This window comes from Lepidochelys kempii, chromosome 23 (genome assembly GCF_965140285.1).
Source record: "Lepidochelys kempii isolate rLepKem1 chromosome 23, rLepKem1.hap1, whole genome shotgun sequence".
NCBI classification, from domain to species: domain Eukaryota; kingdom Metazoa; phylum Chordata; order Testudines; family Cheloniidae; genus Lepidochelys; species Lepidochelys kempii.
Genome location: NC_136402.1, coordinates 14,566,699 through 14,586,893, shown reverse-complemented (window position 1 = coordinate 14,586,893; position 20,195 = coordinate 14,566,699). Strand labels below are relative to the sequence as shown.

Sequence of the window (20,195 nt, the reverse complement as noted above, 5' to 3'; positions counted from 1 at the left end):
CCCCTAAACAAACCCCTCTATCCATCTACCCCATCCACCTTATCTATCTACCCCAACACCCCCTCTATCCACCCATCCACTTTATCTAGTTACCCCCAGCCACCTCCCCTATCGACTCCTAAACAAACCCCTCCATCTGTTCCCCAGCCACCCCTTCTGTGTACCCACCCCATCCAAACCCCTTTATCCACCTCAACACCCCCTCTATCTATCCATCTATCTACCCCAACACCCCCACTATCTATCTATCCCCAGCCACCCCTCTATCTACCCATCCCCAGACAAACCCCTCTCTCCACCCCACTCCCCACCGAGAGCCCAGGAATCCCGGCTCCCAGCCCCCCTGCTGAAGGGAGAGGCCCGTGTATGAAGAACTGTAACATCCAGTGAGCTGAGAAAATTGCATAAACCCTGCCTAGTGCAGGGGTGGGCAAAGTTTTTGGCCTGAGGGCCACACGGGGGTTGCAAAACTGTATGGAGGGCCGGGTAGGGAAGGCTGTGCCTCCCCAAACAGCCTGGCCCCTGCCCCCTATCTGCCCCCTCCCACTTCTCGACCCCTGACTGCCCCCCTCAGAACCCCCCACCTATCCAACCCCCCCTGCTCTCTGTCCCCTGACGGCCCCTCCCCCTATCCACACCCCCACCCCCTGACAGGCCCCCCGGGATTCCCGCATCTATCCAACCGCCCCCTGCTCCCTGTCCCCTGACTGCCCCTCCCCCTATCCACACCCCCACCCCTGACAGGCCCCCCGGGACTCCCACATCTATCCAACCCCCCCTGCTCCCTGTCCCTGGACTGCCCCCCCCAGCCCCCCTTACCATCTGTGGCTGCGGGGCAGGGGGGCTGGGGGGGGCCAGGGGCTAGAGTCCCCAGCCGGGAGCTCAGGGGCCGGGCAGGACGGTCCCGTGGGCCGGATGTGGCCCGCGGGCCATAGTTTGGCCACCTCTGGCCTAGTGTAAGACGGTTAAAGATTTAGCCTGGGGCTCTCGCTGATCTTTTATTTTCTTTAGTACCTATCTCTGACCTGTTGTGCCTTCCACTTATAACCACAGAAAATCCAGCGTTCAGTCATTAATAACCCTGGTTTCTACTTCCCCTAACGCTGTGTGGTTTGGGTGAAGCGCTTGGGGGAATCTCAGCTCCGGTTACAAAGGCTGGCGCATTGTCCTCTCCACCAGGCTTCTGACCCAGGCAGGATGGTACAGCCCTGGGGTGCAAGGCTGGGAGCTGGGGGGATTTGGCTGGTGCCTTGTTCAGTGTGATTCGTGAGTGGCTCTGGGGGCGTTCACACAATCTAGCTGGGTGTGGGGCACCACATGCGGTTGTGCTGAGTGATCGCAGCGCCTGGAGGGGTTTGCTGTATGTCACAAGCAAAGCATTGTGAAGGCAGCCCAGGCTGGAGAGTTAAGGGAGCACAGCGGTACCCCAGTTCCAGGGTGTACCCCGTGGATCCTGTCACACCCTCCCAGGAGTCCTGGCTTTGATTCCCACTAAAATTTGCTCTTTTAAAACACAAGAGGGTTTTTGTAACTTTAGATAGATAAAGAGATGCTGGGTGTGTATGAAGATAGATAGATAGATAGATAGATAGATAGATAGATAGATAGATAGATAGATAGATAGATAGATAGATAGATAGATAGATAGGGTGTGTGGTGATAGATAGATAGATAGATAGATAGATAGATAGATAGATAGATAGATAGATAGATAGATAGATAGATAGGGTGTGTGGTGATAGATAGATAGATAGATAGATAGATAGATAGATAGATAGATAGATAGATAGATAGATAGATAGATAAGGTGGATGGGTGGATGGGTGGATAGAAGGGTTTGTATAGGGGTGAGTAGAGAGATGGGTCCAGACTCCCAGTCCCCCCACCCATGCTCTAAGCACTAGACCCCACTCCCCTCCCAGAGCTGTTTCATGAGCCCCTCAGTGGCTAATTACAATGGGCCTCGGCTACTTATAGCCCACTCTGTGCCTTGTGCCATATGCTCAATCGGCTTTGGTGGGTCAGATCTGTCAGCAAAGTGGCATTAGTGTCATGGTCGATCTGTCAGGGACAGGGAGGTGAAGGGCCCGGCTCTGTAACATGGTGTGTGTGTGGGGGGGGGGGGGTGCAGAAAGGGGGCAGCATCACGAGTCAATGGGTTTGGGGGGACCCACAGCTCGCTGATCCCCCCTTCCCGCAGACCTCTGGGTCAAAGTGTCCTGAGGAGCCAGGGATAGAACCCAGGCATCCTGGCTCCCAGCCCCCACACCCCCACTCTTACCACTAGATCCCAGCCCTCCTCCCAGAGCCAGGGATAGAACCCAGGCATCCTGGCTCCCAGCCCCTCCCTGCTCTAACCACTTCCCTCAAATCTGCCTCTGCAGGGTTCCTAGAGTCCTCTGACCCATCCAGTGCTGGCCACTGTTGATGCCGGGATACCAGGGTAGATGGGCCTCAGGTCTGACCCAGTCTGGCTGTTTCTGTCTTCCTGTAACCCAGGCCAGAGCTTTTCACGCAATGATGCCTGGTTCCAGCCCATATCTGATAGCTGAGCTGGAGCAACTTGCTTAGAACGACGTCTAGTCCTGCTGTAAAGACGCCAGGTGATGGAAAATCCACCTGTCTCATGACGGAGGCCGCGGTGCATCATGGGAGATGGAGTCCAGCTGAGGGAACGGGGCCTATGGCAGGAATGGGGATGTTAGGGACACAGAACTACAACTCCTATGAGGCACAGCGACAGCCCGCATTCCCACAGCAGCCCCACGCCCCTCTCTAGTGTGGTGGCACATGCGTGGGGTGTGTGGGTTTGGGACAGGTGTGTGTGGTGGTGTCGGGGCTGGCGGCATGCGTGCAGCTGGGTTGCGTATGCTATCACAGTGTGTATTTGTGAGGCAGTGCTGTGTGTGTCCCTGCTGCCCCCTGCTGGAAGGGATATGCCCTACTGTGTGTGTGTGTGTATATATATGGGAATTCTGTGTGGAGGGATAAATTGTATGCGTGTATAGACATTGTGGAGGGGAGTTGGGTGTACGGCTGGTGGGCAGTTGTGTTTATAGGGAATTTGTGTGTATGTGCATACCCTGTGTGTGTCCTTGCCACCCCCTGCTGGAGGGGCTGGTCCCTGCTCTGTGTGTGTGTGTGTTTGTGTGTGTCTGTAACGGTGCGGGAGGGGGGAGCCGGGAGTGCGCGACCCAGTCCCCATGTGGCGCTGACCGCCCAGCAGAGGAACTGGCTAATTGGCTCCTTATCATTTCATCTGCCGAGTCGAGACGCCACTTGCCAAGGGGCGGGGGTAGGGGCGGGTAGGGGGGCCAGGGGACTTGGCCAGGGCTATATTATAGAGGAAACAAAATTACAGCACTCCAGCCAGGCAGACAAGGGAGAGACGGAGAGACGGAGCCTGGGACAGGGACAGAGAGCAAGAGAAGAAAGAAGGAAAGAAAAAAAGAAAGAAAGCGCAAAGGGCTGGAGCTGGGGGCAGAGAGCAGGGCAGGGAGGACGGAGGGAACGTGAAAGAGGAAAAAGAAAAAGTGAAGAACCCAAGCGCTCAAAAGACCGAGGCCCCGGGCAGCTGAGAGGTAAGGCGGGGACGGGACGTGCGACCCCTCTGCCCTGTGGGGGCCCGGGGCACAGCCTGGCGGCGTTCGGGGTGAGCAGTGGGGGTCTAAATGCTGGAGGGTTACAGGAGAAACAGGGGGCGGTGGGGAGATGACCCACTTGGGGAGCCCCCGCCTGCCACCTGGCCTACGCCCCACAGCTGGGACGTCATGGTGCACCTGCCTCACATCTGCCACGCCCAGCACATCTGGAATGGCACCCCCACCCCCTCACCCTGCCCCCAGCTGGGACCCCCTGCACATCTGGAGTGCACCGCACAGCTGGCCTGCGGCCCCGGCCCCACCCTGGGCCCACAGCTGAAATGCAGCCCACCCACTTGCATGGCTCCCATCCAGATCGCCTGGCACATCTGCAGGGCTCCTCCCCCCATGCACGGCCTCTCCGTAACCCACCCGCACTCCGGCTCACATCCCTGCCCCCCAAGACGGGTGCCCCCCACTGCCCTGCCCGACCCAACGCTTCCCCTCGCGGCTTCTAGAGCTGGCTTTGCGGGACCCACTGGGCCCGGTTCCCCTGCCATCGCCCCCAGGAGCCTCACCACCCCAAGGTGGCTGGTGCCTGGATCAGAAACCTGGCTGCCCCGTCAGCTCTGCTATGCAAAGGGGCCGTGCTCTCTTTGCCAGGGGCCTTCTGACCCACCCGTGCCTTCCTCCCACTCCCAGGACCCATAAGAGGCAGACTGGAGGGTGGCTGGGGCTCCTTGCGCTGTGGCTAATCCCTGCCCCTTAGGGCCCATAGGGCGCAGATCAGGGGTGTGGTCAGGGTGTCCTATGCCAGGGGCGTGTTGATTGTAGGGTCTTAAGGCAGGATTCTGGAATTAAAGGTACAGGCTCCCTTTTGTGCTATGCCACAGGGCCACCTTACGCTCCACTCAGGGGGATGTTTTTGTAGGGTCTTCGGAGCGAATGCTTTGTTTAAAGGCACAAGCCCCCTTTTGGTGCTGGGGGAGCAACGTTATTGTAAGGTCTTCGGACAGGCATCTGGGTCTGTAACTCAGTTCCCATAACCCCAACCCCCGTCTCCCCGCCCTTCTCTCTCCCCAGATAGGAGCCCGCTCCCCCCATCTGCCATGTCTGCCCCCCCGGCGCCATGCGACCGCGTGACAGTGAACATGGCCACGGAAGAGGTTCAGATCCAGCTGTGCCCGGACCCTCGGCTGGTGAGCACGGCCACGGGAGGTGTGGAAGGTGCCTGCCACCGCTGCCTCCTGCCCTTCAGCGTGGTGGCGACGCTGATCGGGGTGGCGGTGACGACCCTGGCCTACTCCCGGGACGCCCACGGCTCGGTGCTGTCGGTGCTGGGGCTGGCCCTGCTGGGCGCCGGGGTGCTGGGCCTGGCTGGGAGTTACCTGGCCTATTGCTGCCGGGGCCGCAAGATCAGGGGCTGGAGACGCGGCAGCTTCACCCTGCTGGTGGGGGACCCGCTGCAGAAGAAGATGGTGGTGTGAGAGTTTGATCCGGGCCAGTGTGGGGATCCAGTCCGGGTTCTGCCTCCATCCTGAGTCCGATCCAAGCCGGCATGAGGATCCAGGCCAGGTTCTGGAGCCACCCAGAGTCCCCTAGCTGAGCCATCCCACCTCCTGCTGCATGGGACCTGCCCTGTGTTGTGTGTCATTGCCCCGTACCACGAGTCACGCAGGATTCGCCTTTAAACCCAACACTCCCTCACCCGACTCCTCTGCATACAGACATCACAGCCTCCAGCCCTGCCTCAGACTCCGGTTGCAGACCTCTTGCTGCATGAACTACACACCCATGGGCCCATCTAGCATGGCATCCGACCTCCAGCAGCAACCAGCATCTGCTGCTGTGGAGGAAAGGCAGGAGACACCTGCCCCAATGGGCAGTAGTGGAATAATTCACCTGGACACCAAGCTCCTGCCCTTGCTGAGAATCCTGTGGCCAGGAGTTCCGCAGGCCGTGCAAAAAAAATCTCGCCCTGATCCGGTCTCCACCCTGCAGCCGGTGAGCGTGCTGGTGTTGTGATTTAAAGGACTAGCACAGAGCTCAGAAAGTGGACGGGGGCAGGTCCAGGTGTGGGGGCTCTCTGTCCCCGCTCAGGGGCTGGGTTCATTATAACCGTTTCTGAGCCGGGTAGCACTTTGGAGCTGGGTAGATCAGCTGCTGCGGCCCGGTCTGGGGCGGGTGTGGGGGCTGGTTGTACGGGGAGCCCCCCTACTGAGTCGCACTCCCTGAGCGCAGCGCCCCCTAGGGCCGCTCTAGGGCGCCAGGGCCCTGTGTTGTGCCAGGCTGGGCGGGAGCCGCCCGCCCAATTGCTGCCATCTCAGTGTCCCAAGTGTAAACAGCCAGCGCTTATCAGCCCCGGGCTGGGCTCCGGCCGGGTCAGCGCATTGTTCGCGGCCTTGGGCCCAAGACGTGCCCGGCGCCCCCCAGCTTATCTGCATCCCGCATGGGGGCTGTGGGGGGGGAGGGAGCTGAGGTTAGAGGAAGCATGTGGGGGAAGGGGGGGGCAGCGCCCTGGAGAATGGATCTCTCCCCACTGCAAACATAACCCCCCCGCCCTGCCCTGCCCCACAGCCCCCCTCTCTTCCCAAAGATCCCCTGCCCTCCACAGCACCCCCTGCCTTCCCCTCCCCCACGGCCCCCCTGCCCTTACTGTACAGCTGTCCCTGCCCCCCACACAGTCCCCCTTCCCTCCCACCACAGCCTTCACCCCACCCCCCCATCAATCTATCTGTCCCCTCACCTGCTAGCCCAGCCAGAGGGATCTGCCCAGCAGTGGGTAATCGGGGTGCAGTGATGGAGGGAGATAGGGGCACCCCCCTCACACTTTCTCTCTTCCCCATACATTCACCCCCCCCCCACTCCTAGGCTGAGATTCCCCCCAGTTACCCCCTCCCCCCATCAGCGCTGGCCGGGCACCAGGTACCTACTGCCTGGCACAGCTGGGGTCTGGCCAACATCCCGGTGACCCCTCCATGACCTACGGCCTGACCCCACTGACGCCCCCACCCCGGCCCCACAGGTCTTGAGCCCCAGTGAGGGATGCTGTGTCCGCTGCCCAGCCGCAGCCCTGAGACATGGGGCCTTTCCCCTCTAGGGGGCACCGGCCCTGGGATGGGGACTGGCTGGCTCAGGGGGGTGGGGAATGGGGCTCGGGCCTTTCCCCTCTAGGGGGCGTCGGTTCCCATCCGGCCCCAGGGCAGCACAGACGGCAAGTGAATCCTGGCTGGTTCACCCCCCACCTCATGTGTGAAACAAGTTTGCTGGGTCTCAGTTAAATGCCCAGGTGCCTCCATCACACATCCCCCCCGCCCAGTCCCCTAGAGGAGGGTCTCTGAGGAGATGGGGGGGCATTGAGGGGGTGGAGCAGTGCTGGGGCCTCCTGCTGGGGATGCACCCTGGAGTCAGGCATCAGAGCCTGCCCGCCCCCCCCAGCAAGATGAGTGTGAATTACCACCCATCCAGCCCACCTTCATGGGGCAGAGCCATGGGCAGGGGGCAGCAGCCCAGCCAGCAGGGGGAGGGGGCAGGTGACACACAAAAACGCAAATTCCCAGCAGGGCAAAGCCCCTCTGCTCCCCTGCCCCGATCCAGCAGAACCCAGGAGTCCGGGAGCCTCTGGCTCCGGCAGAGCAGGGGTTAACACCTTGGCTGCCTCTCTCCCAGGACTGGGGGTGGGGAAGGGGGGGGGGGGTCCATGGGCCTTCCAGCCTGTGGCTCCAGCCCTGTTTACAAAGGACCTTTCCTGTTCCCAGGGTCCCTGCCCTCCCGCCCTGGCACTCACTCACCCACCCCGCCCCCGCAGAGCTGGGGGGGGGGAACCGGGGCTGGGCTAGCAGGGGGCTGCGGGTCAGGAGTGAGGGGGCACCAGCAGATCTGGGGGGGGGGTAACCCAGGGCCCCTCACTCCCGACCCGTAGACCGCTGCTAGCCCACCCCTGGGCTCCCCCCAGCCCCCTGCCAGTGACCCTCACTCCCAACCCACAGCCCCCTGCTAGCCCAGCCCTGGTCTCCCCCCAGCCCTGCCGGTGCCCCTCACTCCCGACCTGCAGGCCCGCTAGCGCTGCCCTGATGCCACCTGCTGGCTGGTAGCAACTGGGGACTCCCCCAGGACACATTTGAGCAGCTGCAGTTCAGGGGCCCTCTCCTGGGCAGGCAGGGCAGGGGTGTGTCTTGCCCGTGCAGGGCCTGGGGCGGGTCAGGAGGTTTGGGGGCATTGGCCTCAGGGGACTGAAAGACCAGCAGCAGCCAACACCTCAGCCCCACAGCAACACTGAACGGAAGTAAATCACAGGGGTGGGGTGACCAGACACCCCAATTTCAGGGTCTTTTTCTTATATAGGCTCCTATTACCCCCACCCCGATTTTCCACACTCATTGCCTGGTCACCCTACGCAGGGGCCAAGGACTATCACGTGCAGGGGGTGCAGGTTGGCAGGGAGGGGCACCGGCAGAGCTGGAGGGGGTCAGGGCTGAGCTAGCAGGGGGCTGCAGGTCAGGGTTGAGGGGTACAGCCAGAGCTATGGGGGAGACCCATGGCAGGATAGCAGGGTGAGGATCCAGGGGAACCAGCACCGCTGTGCCTGGAGCTTTCTGTTCTAGTTTAAGGGTCTGCAACCAGCCCCCACAGCTGGCAGTGGGGTGAGGTGACCCATTGCTGCCATTGGGAGCAGCCTGTTTTGTCTCCAGCTGGTTTCAAGGCCTGCCTTACGCTTCTGGATTCAAAGCAGTGAAGTCCTGCGCCGTTGCCCCATCCACACCAGGGCAGGAGATACGTGCAACCAACAGCTCAGCGTGGCCCTTGTACCAGGCAGGGGGAGGGGAATTGCTGGGGCAGCAAAGCTGAGCCACATCCTCTGCCAAGGCCCAGACAGGCCAGTTCCTCCCACTGACCGTTTCCACTGCTCTGACTCAGAGCTAAAGGAGAGGGGTTTATCTGACTTCATTGCCAATGGGAATTAAACTAAACCAAAGTCAGGCCACTGGAGTTCAGCATAAACATCCACAAAGAGGTTTAATGAACCCACATCTTTAATTTAGATTAGTTTGCCTGGGTGTCCTGTGTAGACAGCCCCACCTACCCCCCTCCCGGCCTCCCCTGTAGACATGCTCAGTGGGAGCTGGCTGGAGGAAGTTGGTGCTGGGGGTTTAGGGGTCGATATTTTGGGTGTTTGGAAAAACCAGACCCCAGCCCCACCGTGTAACAGCTAAAGCGAGCAGGATTGCACCGACACACCTACCTCCATCAGCCCTGTCTGCATGCAAGCAGCAAGGCCCTCAGCCCCTGAGGCTGGAAGGGAATCAGCCCACAGCCCTGGGAGGGGAGTGGGATCTAGTGGTTAGAGCAGGGGCAGGGAGCCAGGACTGCTATGTTGGGTCAGCTGGATTCAGAACTTTCTCTGAACATAGAGGGCGGTTCTGCCCCCTGGTGGCTGGATTCACACCTATGCTGGCACCTCCCTGTAACAGGTCTCAACCCAGGCACTGCGGTCATCATCCAGGGAGGAAGGGGGGTGCCAAGTATCAAGGATGCCCCACGGTTGAGGGAATAAATTAACCCTTCAGTAGAAAAAAGTCCTTTAATAGAGTTTTTTTTTATAACTTAAATAACTTAGATTGAAAAAAGGGTAAAATACCAAAGCGTCTTAACAAAAAGCTGGGAAAAGAAGGGACAGTTTTATTAGAACCCTGCCTGGATCTCCCCAACCCCCCTGCCCCCCACTAGTCCATGGTTCGTGCCAGGCACCGTGCACCCCTAGAGCCGCCGGAGTGCCCGCTTTTTGTCCGTCTTCTTCTTTGCCAGCTGTTTCTTGTCCCTGTCGCCGGCATGTTTCTTGGCCATGGGGCCCTCGCCCCCGGGGGCCAGGGCGGCTGCAGAGGAGGAGCAGGGGTCGGCGGGATCCTTGCTGGCCCCCCGCAGGCTGGAGGGCTGGGCATGGATCTCCGTCAGCAGGCGGGCCCGGGCAGCGTACTCCTCATAGTTCTCCAGGAGGAGGCGCCCCGCTTCCTCGTTCAGGGCCGACTCGGGGTTGGGGTGGATCAGCAAGCACTTGATGGTCTGCGGGGGACAGAGAGGGGACAGGGTTAACCCGAGCGGGGGCTCCCCACCGCTTCATTCCTGAAGGAAGGCAACAAGCCAAGGTGCCATGGGGCTCCCTCCAGTCTGGCCCCTTCCACTGACAGCTGCAGCTGGCAGCTCAGGAGGCCCAGCTTGTCCTTCTTATTACAAGGCTGGTGCCCCCTGGGCACCCAGCACAGCCAGACAAGTACCAAACCTCCCCCCTGCCACCTGCCTCTGGATCTAGTCTTTCCAGGTGCCTAGAGATCTGGGGTACCCCCAAAAACCAGGCTCCGCTGAGGCACCCCAAGAATCAACGCAGGCAAAAATCAACATGGCAATTTCTCATCGGTTGCCGCTGACCTTCAGTTTTGGTCCTGGTTAAGGGTCCCAGCTGCTGGCTAGAGACCCAATTTCTGTGGGGAGCGCTGGGGGGCAGAAGCTGGGGAAGGAACACGCAGTTGACAGGATCCGGCCTCGGCCCAGGCTTCCAGGAGAGAAGGCAAATCCAGTGGGTGCAGCTTTAGGCAAGCCTGCTTGGCCTTCCCTCTCTAGGGCACCCCCCCAGGAAAGGGGATGCCAAAAGCCACAGGAACACCAGAGACGCACGGCTCCCAAGGGACTCTGCTGCCCCTGTTGATTGTGCAGGGGAGGTGCCCAGACAGGCAGGTAAGGGCCAGCAGGTTGAAGCTGGGAGCCAGCCCAGTCTGGGCAGCTCTACCTGCCAGGCCAGGCCCTGCTGTGCTAGGGGCTGTACATGTGCACACTCCCCACCCCACGGAGAGGATGATACAGGCCAAAAAGGGTCTGCTCCTTTGGTACTTCCAAAGGGCCACACCACTGCATCCTTGTCCCTCTCAATCCCCTGGGGGCCACCTGCCCAGCCCCCTCTATTCCTGGGACACCTGGTGAACCATCCCCCATCCCCTCCCTGTGTGCCCGCCGTTCCCTTCCTCCCACCACACCACAGCCCCCCATCCCCCCCATTTCCCTCCTCCCACCACACCAGGGCCCCCATCCTCCCAGCAGTGCCCCCCCATTTCCCTCCTCCAACCACAGTCCCCCAGCCCCTCCCAAGCCAGGGCCTATGTGCCCTTCATCCCCTTTCCACCATACAAGGGCCATTCAGCGCCCCACAACAGGTGGACTCCTGCCCTTCCTTCAGGAAGCAGGGGCAGCGAACGACCGGCCCCTCGCAGCAGCCTCCAGACCAGATGTGCAGGGCGCAGCCTCAAGCTGCTGGCGGCCATGGGACCAGCGGGGGGGGGAGCCTGGGGCAAGGGGCCCTGAGCTCATCTGCTGATGGGCCAGACACCTGGCATTGCTGCAGCCACCGGTCACCCTGCCCCCATCCCAGTGCCGAGATGCGACCACCTCTGGGCCAGGAACCGTGGCAGTCGCAGAGTGCGACAGCGAAGGGGGACGGAGCCCCCAGGAGGGGACTTTGGGTTGTTTGCCCTCTCCTTCCCACGCTCTGCTGCGCCTGGCCTGCGTTCCCACCTCCCAGCCCTGGCCCCAGGCTGCACCACCACCTGAGCTCCGCACAGCCCGGGGGCCCATCCACACACCAGCACCAATGGGACCCGGGTGGGGGGCAGCCTCAGGGATGGTCAAAGACAGTCCATCCTAGTATGGCCCCTGGGGGGCCAGGAACAGCCCCACTGCAGGGCACCCTGGCCACACCCCCTGCAGTGGGGGGAAATTCTGGGGGCCATTTCCACCCCCATCACATGGCTGTCCTGGCCTGTGGGTACCCTGTGGAAGTATCTGACCATCAAGCACTGAAAGACCGAGTGTCCACAGCCTAAACAGCCTCATTCCCACGTGCCCGGCCACCCGGGAGCAGCCCCTAGGATCCGACCCACAGCTGCTCCAGATACCCAGGATTCCCATGGCCTGCCTTGCTTTCCGCCTCCAGGTTGTAGAGATCCTGGTCACCCCCGTCCCCGGGCACCAGATCAAACAGCTTGCTGAGAACTCCCCAGAGCGGTCGTTCTCCTGGGTAGGGGTGGGCCTGTTGCTGGAGCCCTAGCTGGGGAAACTGAGGCCTGGCCACAGGATGCGACAACAGGCAGCGCGAGGAACAGAACCCAGCTCGCTCCAAGCAGAGTGCTAGATCCACCCTCCCATGAGGCAGAGTTTAACCACAGCGGTTTCTTATGACCAGATTTCAGGGGCTCATCTGGCCCCCTCAGCCTTTGGATTTATCCTCCTAGTGCCCCCCCCCCGAGAGGTAGGGCAGTGCAGCTCTCACTGTTATATGAGGGGACACTGAGGCACAGATTAAAGGTGTCTCCCCACTACAGAGACTACCAGCAGAGCTACACCAGCCCAACCCCAGAGCGTGGATGCAGCCACGCCACCAGATGGGTTATACATGGACAGAAGCATTCTCCCACCATCCTAGCTACGGCTGTAAATATATCGAGGCGCTCAGTTAACACGGTGGCAGGAACCCGCTGAGCGTGTGTCTTCGGTCATTTGTGTAATCGGACAGCCAAAGGTGGACGTGACTCCATGGGGGGGCGCAGAAGACGTCTAATGTGCTAGAAGCTGACTGATTAGGTAGGAAGTTAGAAAATGGAAAGGGGGGAAAAACAGGCGTCTTCCTGTACATCATCCCAGGGGGGAAGCAGGAGCAATCGCCCAGGCAGAAAGAAAAGGATGGTGGGGGGAAAGGATGGGGGGAAATGGGACACCCAGAGCACCCAATGTGAGGGAGGGGGACCACGGGAGACCCTGAAACGCAGGGGGCTGGAAGGATCGCCCCAGGGGATGCAGTGAGCTCATGCAGTGTTTGAAACAGAGGGTCCCTTTGAGGTTTTAAAGCCTCCAGTCATCCAAGTTAGGAAAACACCCAGCCGGGCGGCAGGACATTTAACCTGACCAGCGCTGCTGTCACTACTGGCTGATCCCATTTGGGGACAGACAGCTGGGGTAGCACACACCAGACCCTAGGGGGCGCTGCGCTGATGGAAACCTGTCCCACTGTATCAGATCTCTGGGGGGAGAAAGGGGTGGGGGAGGCCTGTGGGGTGATCAAGTTGTGCCCTCCAAAGTTCCCTGCAGCTTCAGACAGTGCCTGACCCGGGATTGCCGTGCAGTGTTAAACAGTGTCACACCCCACCCCAGAAGGGGCTGCTGCTCAGCAACAAGTGAGGGGCCCCAGTATAACCAACCCCCCTACCTCACCCCAGAGCAGCTGCATCTCAGCACCATGTGAGGGGTCCCCATATACCCAGCCCCAGCACCCCACCCCAGAGGGGCTGCATCTCAGCACTGTGTGAGGGGTCCCTGTATACCCAGCCCCTGCATCATCATCATCCCCCCCTGTCCCCCCCGGAAGCTTCAACAGCCTTAGCAAATACTGGGCTTGGTGACCCCTGCAGCTCCCCTTTGATGACCTTGTACCCAGAGCCTGGGGTTTTCCCCTCATCAGAAAGATCAACTCCCAAAAGCACAGTGCCCCCTAGTGCCAGCCCTGCCTGCTAGAGGAGAGCACCCCCTGCTGAGCCCTGGCCTTGCAGTACAGCACTCCTAACACCACCCTGGGGAGAGCACCCCCTGCTGGCCCGTCAGCTTACCAGCAGTACGTGCTTAATGCCCAGCTCTGCCTTCCAGTCTTTCTTGAGGACGTTGACGCAGATCTCGCCACTGGCCCCCACGTTGGGGTGGAAGATCTTGGTGAGGAAGTAGCCCTTGGGTGGCGCGGCTGGGAAATCCTTGCCCAGGATGAGCTTCATGCGGAAGACGCCCCCGGCGTAGGGCGTCCCCTCTGCCAAGGGAGCAGAGCAGGTAAGAAGGGATCCACTCCCACATGCCAGCCCCCCACCTCCATGGGATATGTCCTCACCCCCAACTTGCCCAGAACAGCCCCACAAGGCTAGGGGGGCACCAGGCTGCAGTGGAAGATGACAGCAAGTCATGGCTGGGGAAGGACCAAAATGAATGACCCCCCGCGGCCCAGGAAGGCCGTGTCTGTGCCGGGGGCAGGGTTGGGGGCTCGCCCGGCATGGCCACCCAGCAACAGTTTATGACAGGAAGTTCAGAATCCTGTCTTCTAGTGACACCGCAGAGTAACTGCTTCCTGCCCCGGCAGTTCTCAGGCGCTGGGGGGCCATGGCTGGCACCTTGGGAAACCTCAGGGGAACGTCCACTCCCAAGCATGAGGAGGTCCTGGTCAGAGATGCTGCCTTCTGCACTGCATGGGGGTCAGCAGGGACTGTGCCCCACACTGAGCCCCCACCCAACCCCTGGCTCCCTGCAGTCCAGCACCCCCTGCTGAGCCCCCCTCCCCGGCACCCTGCAGCATGGCGCCCCCTGCCGAGCCCCAGGACAGCAGCCCCAACACCACACTGAGGTCAAAGCAGGGATCACAGCGCCCTCTTCAGAAAGAGATATACTCCTCCAGCCTCAGGCAAGAGCAGAAGGATTCAACACAGTGGGGGAGGTGGCAGCTAGCAAGGGGGGAGGCCCCAGAGGAAAAGCCATGCCCCCTTGCAGCCACTAGCCACGCCCCCCATGCAGCCAGCCACACCCCGCATCTCACCAGGTCCTTCGATGGTGACCTGGACATCTGTGATGTCCTCCTCATTGGGGAAGACCTTGATGCCCTCCGGCGGGTCCGATGTCAGGGTGGAGACCTCCTTGTAGACCAGCCGGATGACGTGAGGCGGCAGGTTTTCCACATTCGAGTTCTGCAGGAGAGGGGGACGTGGGCACGTCACAGACTAAGTGATAACCTGCTCTGGGGGTGGGGAGCCCCATCCTCTGCCCACCCCCGCCAGCAGGGCCCAGCAGTTATGCTCAGGCGGATGTGCCCAACAAACTCCAGACCCGCATAGGCCTGGAAAACGGAGGGGAGCTCAGGAAAAGCAGGAGCATTAGGGGCCAAGCATGCCAGGAACAGGCAAGGTGGGGCATTAGGGTCAGCACCGATAGAGAGGAGAGCACCCCCTAAGGAGCGCCCCAAGCTGCCCCCTTCCGGGCCCAAGGCCTCCCCTCCCAGTGTTCTCTCTGCCCAGTCCAGGTTGGCTTTGAGCCCCAAGATCTTGCATTCCTTCACGGTAAGAAGAGCTGCGCAGACTTGAGCCTCTGCAATCAGCTCCAGTGCCCACCCACCCCCAGCTGTCTTAGGGCCCCTCTAGGTCACCCATTAACTCAGCCCCCTGCCCCACTTGGTGCAACAGGGAAGCACCATTCACACCGAGACCGAGTCACAGGACCTGGGAATAGGAAGCAAGTGGCTCTGGCGAAGATGAAACCCAGAGAGATTAAAAGGGGAGGCTGCCCTTCAGCTTCAGCCACCCACTGATTTCTCCTCCCCCAATCCTTGTCTTGGGATCTCCCCCAAAACCAGTGGGCACTGCCCAGGGACACAGACTGGCTTTAACGAGGCTACTCGAGGGGCTGGTCCATGAGGATCAGTTGGGACCTGATGCTCTGGATTCATCCCCAGAGGTGGCAGAGCAAAATCCCCCCCACCCAAGAGAAAGACTCTCTAGGGAGGTGCAGGTCAGCTTGTCACACTCACACCTTATCAAGCAGCGGCATCTTCCTGAGTCTGCCGGCCTCTCCTCCCCCTTAAACGCTGTAGCAGTTAAGTGTTGGGGGAGGCCTTCAAAGATATTGACCGCCTAGAGAGAGATCCAAAGATGCCCCCCCCACCCCCATTCTTGTTAGGCATACTAACAAGGATGAGGCCCCCACTGTGCTAGGGACTCAAGACCCTCTATAAGATTTGGGGCGGCGGGGAGAGACAGGGGGAGGGGAGGCTCTGCTATTTGCAATCCTCAAGCGAGGCCCAGTTTTTGAAAGCCAAGCCTGGTCTCTGAAGATGCTGGGAGCTTTCAAGGGAGGTGGATTTTGGTTTCAGCCCCTTCAGGGTCTCTGCTGGGGTTTAGGGGACGCTTCACAAGCCGGGACAAGCCTCAGAAGAAGCTACAACCAGCCCCAGAGCCCCTGCAATTCCCAGATCCAGGGGAAGGTGCAGATTTAGCCCCGGCCAATGGCTATCCCAGGAGATCAGATGCATCTTCACAGAAGAGACAGCAAGGTCTGCTGACCACACACCGCACCGCAGGCCACAAGCCTCAGCCCTGTCTCAGATCCAGCTGCCCTGGGAAATCTTGCTCAGCCGGCCGTCCAGAGTTATGGGTTCAGGGTCACCCCCCAAGGTCCTGGTTTTTTGATGCCAATTGAGACCCACTAACTCATGTCATGCCAGAGAGGACAGCCCAGCAGGCATCAGATGGGGATGACTCACAGGCACTCCTGGATTAGCACACGAGGGCCAGACACACACTACAGGCTCAGTGCCCCAGTGCAGCTCAAGGGGACCCCTGAGTACCTTCCCCGCCCCAATCTCAAACCAAGTCAGTTTTACACACCCACACACACCCCCTTACAACCAGCCTGGGACATGGCATTGGCCTCCAAAGAGAGGAGCTAAGAAGCCAGCAGCAAAAGTGTCCTGGGATAGGAGGCAGCAGATTGGGTAGAAGCGGCCTCCTTGATCCAGCCTCTAAAATGTAAATACAAAGGAGCTACAAAGCCAGGAAGCTCTGGCTAAAGGAGGAGACTGTGGTCAAGGCAGGCCAGGCCTGTAAACAGGACTTCCCAAAGGCAGTTTCACCTCCCCACCCCAGCCCACAATGCTCCGAAAGCCATCAGCCCGCCCAGCCTGGATCCCTGGCACCGCACAGGTGCTAGGCCCTACTGCCGATAAAACACGGGGGATCCTTTAAAGATCGTTGTGCCGCGTTACATGGCAGGTGACAGAAAGGATCCAGAGATGAAGCTACATAACAAATATGCAATCCAAGCCCTCCTCTAAGCCAGCCTGTGACTGTCTGCCCTGGCTGAGCCATTATTACCCAGCACAGACAGTTCCTCACCGGGGCTCTGCGGTGCTGCACAGAGACATTTTAGAAAGCATGCTGCATTTGCTCTGCAGGGCTATGCCCAGGGAAGAAATTACACGGCAACCACCTCTACACCGTTTTAGTAACAGCAACTCTCTGTGGGCCAGTTTCACACCAGAGGCCTGTTCAGAATTAGGCTGCTAGCCGCTTTTGAAAAGTGGCAAGCAATCAGGAGGTGCCCAATTCGAGGCCCCCCCCCCCCACACACACACAAAAGGGGCTCTTGGTTTTCCTGTGGGGAGGTGAAAAGAAAAGAAAAATCATGCATCCGAAAAAAACAAAGTGCTTTTGAAAAGTCCCGGCCTTTGCTGGCAACAAGATCTGGGTTGGAGAAGATCTAAACATTAATAAACAGATGATCTGAAAAGCAGGCTAGTAAGAGCATCCTTGGCACCCATGTAAGTGTAAGACCCTTTGTACCTGCACTAGAATCTGATAGCCTGACCCATGGCACATGCCAGCCAGCCACCAAAAACTTTCTACCATGTATTCTTAAACCATGCAAGATCAGCATCAAAATCCACTAGCCCAACCAAAGGGCTAACTAGCCCTGCATATAGTTGCCTCAAACCAACCAGCTGGGCTAGTAACTTCTTGCCCCTTAGTTTTTTCCCCCACCTTAAACACCCATCATGAAAATAATTACGATTTTACACTCAAAAGTCACTAGGGCAAGTCACCAGGATCGTGCGAGGCCTGTATAAGAAAGCCATCCATGCAGATCCCTCACTGTCCAAAATAAGTGGTACGTCTGGCAAGTCACCAGACTTGTGTAGAAGAAATTCATACATGCAGATCGTTTTTTGTCCAGTCCTTTCCAGGGATGAACCATCACCCGGCAGACAAGACACACAGAGATACATACATACCTGCCACGCGTTCAGATCCTCCTTACAAACAGCATGCAATACAGAGCTAAGCAAATTAGAACACCATTTCTTGTTCCCACAGCGGCACCCAACAGAGAAGATATTTTGAAAGGCCACGTGGTTGTCAGGTTACCCAGAGATTTAAAAAACTCTAGAGCTTAGGAGCCGCTTTTAGTATTATTGATAATAAGAGAAGCAGCAAAAATTAGACCCACCTCTGATGACTGTCAGACCCGATTAAATCTATACACTTTTTTTAAAAGGCAGCCTTTATCGATAACCCGCAAAAACATGCAGCCACCTTTCACCTCCCTCTAATATTGGGGCCGATTGTTGCCTACATTTTTAAAAAACAGCTGTTTAATAAATGAGGCACACCAAAAAAAAATCAAAACTTTCACCCCAGGTTTAGGGCCTATTAAAGTCTTTCCTTTTAAATAAGCACCGGCTACAGCTTTTAAAGAACCAGATGCCCCAATCTCATCCCATTAAATACCTGTTTGTTCTATTCTTCCTAACGCACCAATGTACCCACTGGACCTTAAACAAATTGTGGCCCCTGTTATTTCTAAACACAGCCACTGCTTTTGGCTAATGACTCCCTAAATGCAGTTGCCCCCCAAGGCTAGGCCCCTAACCTTAAAGGGCTAATGGGATCCACCTCCCAGTTTCCATGCCTCGTGCATCCTACCCCGAACTGCAACCAGGTCCTAGTAAAAACCCAACCAAAGCTGCTGTTATCGATAATGGAGCTGCCTGCCCCATAAGCTCTTGCTAGCAGCCCCACCCCATTAAGGGGGCTCAGGCAAGCACCCCCCACAAAATGAGGTCAAACCCCTCCAAAAAATTGCTACCCCGTAACCTGGTGGGTGCCTGGGGAAAGCAGAGATCAAGGGAGCAAGAACCACTCACCATGGCGGTGGGTCTGGGCTGAGGTTAGCAGAGACCAGGTGCCCCCTGCACAGGCAGGGCACCCCCTAAATCTGGGGGTTACCCCCCCAGCCCTAATAGGGTGGCCCAACCCTATAGAGCTCACCCCTTTGCTTTGCAGGGTGGGGAGAGGCAGGGTCTCTTCCCAGGCCCCCCCCTCCCCACCTGTGCCAACCAGGCTCCCCCTTTTCCTTCTACCTGGCCCCCCCAATCTGGGCTGTCCCCTTGCAGGGATTCCCCCCTCCTGGCTTCTCTCCAATCGCCTCCCACCCTCACTAGACCTGGGCTAGTGCCCAGCAAGGGACTTTATAGCCTTTGGCCCGGGCCGACCACGCCCTTTCGAATCCCGGCCGCCCAATCAGGCCCGGTGGAACGGAGGGGTTTAAACCCCCCCTCCTGCCTTCCCCGGGAGGACGTTGACAACAAATGTCCGCGACGGGCAGGAGCCAATGGGAAAGGGGGAGAGGGGCGGGGCCAGCCGTCCGATTGGCGGGATTTGAATATGAACGCGTGGAGGCGGCGGTTTGAGAGGCAGGAGGGAGGGGGGAAGAGGGAGCACAGGGTTGTTTACCCGTAACGGTCGGGGAGAGGGGCGGGGCAGCGATTTGAAATGCCGGATTGACGGTCTCCGAAGCCAATGGGGACGGAGAAGCCCGTGCGGAAGGGGGAGGGCGGGACACGATCCACTTCCCACAAAGGGGCGCGACCTTTTAGAAAAAAACTGAGAGGAGGAGGCGGGACTTCCCTTAATTTTGTTGAAAATGGCAGCCCAAGCAGCCAATTAGAGCTAAAGGAGCGAACGCCCTCCCTGTACATAGCCTTATAAATATTCATATGATATGCAAATATGGCATAAGCCAATCAGCTCATGGAATTGGGGCTGTGGGCATTGGGAGAATTAGGGTCACCCTAACGTAAAGGAATGTCTGCACCCCATCTCAGCGAGGCCTGGGGGGCTGACCCCAGAGGGGAGAGGCTGTGTGACCCCTTCCCTGCCCTCCTGAGCTACCCCAGAGGCTGTGTGTGTGTGTCATGAGCCCTGTAGTGCTCCAGGAAGGGAGGGAGATTCCCCGCCAGGGAAGCAGGGAGGAGGCACCCTTGGCAGGCGGCGTGGGGGGCCTCTGTGCTCCCTTCTCTGAGAATATTAAGGCCCAAGGCCTGGTATTTGGGGTGCCCTGTAAAACGCCCTCGGGCCCTCCGGCCAGCAGCTCCAGGGCCACGGGGCCTGGCCACGTCCCCTGCTGGGTGGCTCCAACCCGTTGGGCTGGGCCGGCGCAGAACTGCTGCTGTCCTGCACCAGGCAGGGGGCGAGGGGTCCCCATACACCCAGCCCCCACGCCCTGACCCCAAGAGGCCGCGTCCCAGCCCTGGGCGAGGGGTCCCCATACACCCAGCCCCTACGCCCCACCCCAGAGAGGCCGCATCCCAGCTGGGCGAGGGATCCATGGATACCCAGCCCCCACATCCTGCCCCAGAGGGGGCCAGGTCTTAGTGCCAGGCAAGGGGTCCCCGGATCCCCAGCACCTGTTCCCCATGCCAGAAAGTCCACGTCTCAGCCCTGGGTGGGGTCCCCCTGTATAACCAGCCCCCGCATCCCACCCCAGAGGGGGCACATCCCAGCACCAGGCTAGGGTCCCCCTGTATAACCAGCCCCCGCGTCCCACCCCAGAGGAGGCACCAGGTGAGGGGTCACCGAATACCCAGCTCCCCACGCCATCCCATAGGGGCCGTGTCCCAGCGGCAGGCGAGGGGGGTCCCCATGTAACTGGCCTCCGCCCCCCTAGAGGGGCCAAACTGCACACTGTCGTAACAGCTGACAGCAAGGGGAGGAC

At 59.4% G+C, this 20,195-nt stretch overlaps 2 protein-coding genes across 2 annotated transcripts; one reads left to right on the top strand and one right to left on the bottom strand.

Moving 5' to 3' along the window:
* Nucleotides 1–3,493: 3,493 nt before the first annotated feature.
* On the top strand, nucleotides 3,494–5,068 carry LOC144929744 (transmembrane protein 100-like). Its single transcript, XM_078850209.1, has 2 exons — nucleotides 3,494–3,581; nucleotides 4,665–5,068. Exon 2 carries the CDS (start codon nucleotides 4,691–4,693, stop codon nucleotides 5,066–5,068), a length of 378 nt encoding a protein of 125 aa, XP_078706335.1. The 5' UTR covers nucleotides 3,494–3,581; nucleotides 4,665–4,690.
* Nucleotides 5,069–9,148: 4,080 nt separating this feature from the next.
* Nucleotides 9,149–18,765, bottom strand: UBE2S (ubiquitin conjugating enzyme E2 S). The gene is made up of 4 exons (XM_078850199.1): nucleotides 18,346–18,765; nucleotides 14,191–14,338; nucleotides 13,226–13,416; nucleotides 9,149–9,641 (listed from the first exon to the last, which is right to left on the bottom strand). The coding sequence occupies exons 1-4, from the start codon at nucleotides 18,346–18,348 to the stop codon at nucleotides 9,339–9,341; spliced, it is 645 nt and encodes a 214-aa protein (XP_078706325.1). The 5' UTR covers nucleotides 18,349–18,765; the 3' UTR covers nucleotides 9,149–9,338.
* Nucleotides 18,766–20,195: the final 1,430 nt, after the last annotated feature.

Coding starts and splice junctions, on each gene's coding strand:
- LOC144929744 (XM_078850209.1), top strand. CDS start 4,691: ATGTCTGCCCCCCCGGCGCCATGCGACCGCGTGACAGTGAACATGGCC.
- UBE2S (XM_078850199.1), bottom strand. Junction 13,417..14,190: donor GGTCACCATCGAAGGACCTG/GTGAGATGCGGG, acceptor CTCCCTTGGCAG/AGGGGACGCCCTACGCCGGG. Junction 9,642..13,225: donor GCATTAAGCACGTACTGCTG/GTAAGCTGACGG, acceptor TGTCCCCCGCAG/ACCATCAAGTGCTTGCTGAT.